This window comes from Eschrichtius robustus, chromosome 20, assembly GCF_028021215.1.
Source record: "Eschrichtius robustus isolate mEscRob2 chromosome 20, mEscRob2.pri, whole genome shotgun sequence".
Lineage (NCBI taxonomy): Eukaryota > Metazoa > Chordata > Mammalia > Artiodactyla > Eschrichtiidae > Eschrichtius > Eschrichtius robustus.
Window position 1 is genome coordinate 48,229,556 of NC_090843.1, and position 6,000 is coordinate 48,235,555.

The 6,000-nt window shown below is 56.8% G+C and overlaps 1 protein-coding gene across 2 annotated transcripts in view; it reads left to right on the forward strand.

The window, feature by feature from the left end:
- ASIC2 (acid sensing ion channel subunit 2) overlaps positions 1 to 5,379 on the forward strand; it is a 1,030,973-nt gene extending 1,025,594 nt beyond the window's left edge. For both annotated transcript variants that reach the window (XM_068530350.1, XM_068530349.1), the window contains exons 8-10: positions 999 to 1,078; positions 3,189 to 3,257; positions 5,237 to 5,379. In XM_068530350.1, the coding sequence (XP_068386451.1) occupies positions 999 to 1,078; positions 3,189 to 3,257; positions 5,237 to 5,338 (251 nt within the window). In that variant the 3' untranslated portion in view covers positions 5,339 to 5,379. The remainder of the gene's footprint in view (positions 1 to 998; positions 1,079 to 3,188; positions 3,258 to 5,236) is intronic.
- The last annotated feature ends 621 nt before the right edge of the window (positions 5,380 to 6,000 follow it).

The window sequence follows — 6,000 nt, forward strand, 5'->3', positions numbered from 1 at the left end:
GGCCGCCCTCCAAACTCAACCTCAGAGCCCCCTGCTCCGCCACACTGCCTCTGGAACGAAGCGCTTGGGGCTTTGGGGGGATCAGAACCCCCTGGAGAATCTGATAATAACTTGTGAAAGACGGACTCTCCCTCTGCAAATGCCCAGGTGCACACACAATGGATTGCATACAATTCAGGGGGTCTCCAGCCACTGGAAGCTCCCACAGGAGAGCGGTTCTCAAAGTTTGGTGGGCCAGAGAACCACCCGGGAACTTTAAAATCCTGACCTCCAGACCCCAACCCCAGAGACTCTGATTGTGTAGGCCTCAGGTAGGTCCAGGCATTTACACTGATTACAAGTATCCCAAGAGTCTGATGCAGGGGGATCCGAAGACCAGTCTAGAAAGACTTTGGTCGGTGGGGCCCAACATCCAGGGCAAGGACCTCTACCTTAGAAAGAGACCAAACTGAACATTTACCTTTAGGTGGGGAGATAGGGAGATGCTTCCTATGGCCTTATCCCAAGGGTGAGAGAGGCCCCAAGGTGGCCCCAAAGCCCATGTCATGATTGGGGGTTGTCTCTTGTGTTACTGCTCCAGAGACCCTCACTCAGGGCACCTGACACACGTCTCAAGCTAGACTGTGTCCTCGCCCAGGCCAGGGACCACACGCACCTCATCTGTTCCCAGCCCAGAGCCAAACCTGAGCCCCACCAGTGTGGTTCTGAACGGAACTGAACAAGCCTGTCGGCCCACGAGGTCTATTCCAGGCCCCCCCCCGAAAGCATCCAGGTTAGTTCCCATCCCCATGGGTGCTGATAACCAAACCCACCAGCTCTCAGAGCTGTGCAGTGAGGGAGGGACGCGTCAAGGGCCTGGCCTCCCAGCTACCAGGCCCAGGCCCCCCGGGGAAGGGGAACCCATTCAGGAAGCCTGGTTTCCGAGTTCTCAGTCTGTTCGCCCCTTTCGGAAGCGCTGTCAGGAAAGCCAAGTGTTTGTCTTCTCTCTCTCTCTCCAGGTGATATTGGTGGTCAGATGGGATTGTTTATTGGTGCTAGTATCCTTACAATACTAGAGCTCTTTGATTATATTTATGAGGTAAGGTTTGGGATTGCTTGTGGGGGAATGACCTGGTGCCCTCATCCTGCCCCGACGTCCAGAACCAAAGCGTGGATGGGGAGAGCATGGCCTCTTTTCCCCCAGGGCCCCTCCTCCTCCCTGTCCATGGATATTGTCTATCACCACCTCCTAGGCACTGGGGGAGGGATGGATGGAAGAGAGACAGAAGCCACAGGCCTATCCTCAGGGCTGTCTACACTCACAGGGAGGGAGCAGAAGGGATGAGAAGAAGAGGATGAGACTGTGCTGAGGCCACAGCCCTGAGCCCCTCCCGCTGCTAGGGGGCTTCAGACACGGTGTGTCTGCACCCTCACATTCACACCGCATACCACACTCACACACCACATGTGCACATACATGTACCACACGCACTCCACACACACCACTCACACACGTGCCATACACACACATCACGCACAGTTACAGCACACTCACATACGACATATGCACACACATATACCACACGCACTCCACACACACCACTCACACACATGCCATACACACACATCACGCACAGTTACAGCACACTCACATATGACATGCACACACATATCACACACACTCCACACACACCACTCACACACGTGCCATACACACACATCACGCACAGTTACACCACACTCACATACGACATATGCACACACATATATCACACACACTCCACACACACCACTCACACACGTGCCATACACACACATCACGCACAGTTACACCACACTCACATACGACATATGCACACACATATATCACACACACTCCACACACACCACTCACACACGTGCCATACACATCACGCACAGTTACACCACACTCACATACGACATATGCACACACATATACCACACACACTCCACACACACCACTCACACACGTGCTATACACACACATCACACACAGTTACAGCACACTCACATACAACATATGCACACACATATATCACACACACTTATACCACACTCACGTACTACTCACAAATACACATGTACACCACACACACACTGCTCACACGCATCACACACACTTATACCACACTCACACGCAACACCTGCACACACATACACCGCACACTCCACACACATATATCACACACAGTTATACCGTGCTCACACACACTGCTCAGAAATACACACATACACCACACGCACACCTCATGCACACACACACACACACCCCTGCCCTCCTGGTGGCCCGTCACCCGAGCAGCGCCCTCCGTGGTCCAGGCAGGTTTTGGGAAGGAGCACTCCTGCCATGCTCATCAGTCCTGAGCAGGAAGAGCAAGGGCACCCCTGCCGCTCCTGGCCACTAACTGTCCGGGAGTTGTCACCCTCAGGAGGCAGCTGGACAAAGCCTCTGAAAGCTTCTCACACAGCAAACAGTGGCTTCAGTCACTGAGCGCTCCGGGTGCACGTCAGCCTTCCTACTGCCTCCCTCCCCACAGCCCCGGGATGGCTCCAGGGACTCCAGAATCCCTCAGGGAAGTCCAGGCCCAACACCGTCCCCAGGACCACCTGAGTCTCAGCCTAGCAAACGGGGCCTGCAGGGCAGTGGCCTGCATCCCAGAGGGGGCTGGCGACGGCCAGAGGCCGCTGGCAGTCACTGCAGGGAGCCGGAGGGCACCGGTGACCAGGGGCCTCTAGAGTGTCACATCCTGCCTCTCAGCATGGTGACCTTGTTCCCAAACCGGGTCCCATGGCCAGATTTCATTCTGCCTTGTTTACTCATTTTTGTGAAAAGGTATACAAAATCACAGAAATTGAATCGCACCAGGGAACATATTTAGTAATTACCCTCTCTTGCTAAGAATAAAATGTTAAGAACTCAGGTGTATCCCGATCTTGTGAACTGTGGAGTTGTCAGGCCTCAAAAGTGATGAGTAATTCTGTCCCCCCAGGACAGACAGGGAACCAGCCATACTGGGAGACCAGGCCCTCCCGTGACCCCCTCCAAGCTCTAGCTCCTGCTCCAAAATCCCATCTCAGCCCAAAGATTGGGTAGGGGCCCCAGCCCAGCCACGTGGAGGGAGGTCTCTCTCTCTCTACCTTGGCGCCGTTCTTCTGGCCTGACCACCCCCTTCCTGCCTTTCTTGCAGCTGATCAAAGAGAAGCTATTAGACCTGCTTGGCAAAGAAGAGGAGGAAGGGAGCCACGATGAGAATGTGGTAAGGGCAGCCCGGGGTTTGCAGGTTGGTTAGTTCCTCTGGCACATACAGGCCGTGTTAACCCAGATGCGTGGGCCGGGTAGGGCCGGGGGGCGGGCCGTGCTTCATTGCACACCTTTCCGTGGCTCGTGACACTGCAGCTCCCAAGTCCAAGGACACTCCAACTGAGCCTTGAGCCTCTCTCTGAGACTCACCCCAGAACCCAGCAGTAAGCCGTGGATGCAGCGGAGACCAGGAGATGCTTCTGCCTGGACCAATCCAGCTTCTCCCAGGCCAGAGGCCACGCCCCTCTTCTCATGCCTTGGGAGAACCGGAGAGGCTCTGCGTAGGTCCACTCCCTTATTCTGCGGGGTGGCAGAATACAAGCATGGATGTCCCTGGTACTCTACCCCATTTTGAAGGGGACGTAGGGTGTGGTGCCCTGTGAATTTGGTAGTGGCAATGATACCCATTAGAACAGCTAACCATTGTATGCCTGGTACATGTCAGGCACCGTGCTAAGTGCCTTAAGAGCGCCATGTCGTCTCAACCCGGCAGTCACCCTAGAGGAAGGTCTGTTTTTATCTCCATTCTGTGCATGAGGCAGTCGCGGCTCAGAGACCAAGGTTACACTGCAGGTGAGTGTCAGAGCTGGGCACAAAGCCTCCCTAACCACTGTCCTACTCTGCCTCTCATTCCTCGAGCCAGAGAGGGGCAGCACCTCTTAAGATGCTCATTCTCCGTCCCTAAGTCTGCTCCTGGACCCCGGGCTCCACTGAAGGTTGCAGGTATCGCTGGCTTTCCCCAAGTCAGCACCCGGCCCTAAGAGACCACCCCATTCAGTGGCCACTTGCCCCCTTAAAATCATAACATGCCAAATGGATCCCAGCCCCCTCCTCCTGTTTGGGCTCCCACTTCTGTTCCAGACACTATTTCTCTACCCATCTCCCAGGCTAAAAAAATCTCACTTTGATTCTCTCGGGTCCCTGCAGCCTCTGCTTGAACAGAAGACAGCTTCTGTTGAGGAGAGGGCAGCGTGGAAGGAGGGCAGGCTCTGGACTCAGCTACCTGCCTGGATCCCAGGTCCCCGCTTCCCAGCCATGTGTAGCGGCTGGGAGCTCGTTACTTCCCTTTCTGATCATCTGCTAAATCACTGGGGCTTCAGGGGGTGCCATTCAGATTAAGCGAGGCCAGGCCTGTAAAGCCATGAGCTTTGCCTAGTTTATAATGAGCGCTTAGCAAGCACAGGCTCCCTCCCCCACCGGCCTTCAGAATGTCTCAGAGCCCCTCCCCTCTGGGCCCTCCCCCTCCCCCAGCCTCATCCTCATCAAATCTCCCCCGCATTCTTGGCACAGAATTCTGCTCCCATCCCTCCCAGCCTCCAGCCCTCCGCAGCCTGGGAATCACCTGGAAAACTCAAAGCCATCTCAGCCCCACCCTGCTCAGGGACCCAAGACAATTCCCTGGGGCCAGCCTAACCTAAAGGTCCTGTGGGCAGCTGTGATCAGGGGTCAGGGTTCTGGCTGTCAGGGGCCTCCGCTGCTTGGCCTCAGCGATTGGCACCCTCTGCCCCAGGCTTGGCCACAGGCCACCCCTCCTCCAGCCCAGGCTGACCCAACAGAGGCCCCAAGGGCGAGGGCCATCCAAGCTCCAAAGCTACACACACCACTCAGATGTAGCTTCAGGTGACACATCAGGGGACCGCTAGAGAGAAGGTCAAACCAGTCGCTAAGCCCCATCCCCACTCTGCGGGTGCAGGGTGGGGGTGGGGGTGTACCTAGGTGGAGAATGGAGAGGATTCTAAAGGCTATGAGGCCCCTTCAGCCTCATGCACCAGGATGGCAAGCCGGCGCGGGAGGTGTCTGGGGCGGAGCAGCTGTGCCCCAGGGGAGCCCACAGTGGGCAGCGTGGTTCCCGGGGCCTGGGCTGGGCTGCCCGGGGGGCATCGTGATGAACTTTTGCTGAATGAGCATCAACGCCCACTTTCCCCTTCCCACCAGAGCACTTGTGACCCGATGCCAAACCACTCCGAAACCATCAGCCACAGTGTGAACGTGCCCCTGCAGACGGCCCTGGGGACCTTGGAGGAGATTGCCTGCTGACAGCCCTCCGACCGCCCAGCACCCCCCAGACAGACCTTGAGGCCCAGGACCAGAACAGGGGACGGCAGGCTCAGGTGGGATGGCCCCTGCCGACCGACGGAAAGAAGCAAGAGCCCCCTACGCACACATAGCAAACTCTCTGTCAAAACCTCGCTCCAGCCTCGTCTGGCACGACGCGTCCTCAGGCCCTGCTGCCACGCACCCGTCCCTCTTAGGAGAAGTGAGTCACGCTCTGGAACTGTCCGAGAACCGACCTGCCATCACATCTCACTGCCAGATGTAAAAAGCAACTGCATGCTCTGAGTCCTCACGGCACCGCCTCCACGTCTGTCTCTGTACTTGACCCTCCTCCGTGCGGTTTCCAGCAGTCCCTCTGCAGCTGTGCAGGGGGACCAGATTCCAGCCCCGAAGTCACCACGAGGCCACGCTGGAATCACACCTGCACGATCAAGAGGGAAACCGCAGAACTCGACGACGTCTGGTCCTTGTGTAGTTTGTGAAGGTTCTTAACCTGCCCACAAAGCCCTCCCCCACCTCCCCAAGCCGGCCCACAGGGTGATCAGGGCCACCCCCCCTCCCCTCCACAGCTGCCCCGGGCACTCATCCGCGGTGCCCACGTCATTCTGCTCTCCCTGTGACACGGCTTGTACAGTCTGATTCTG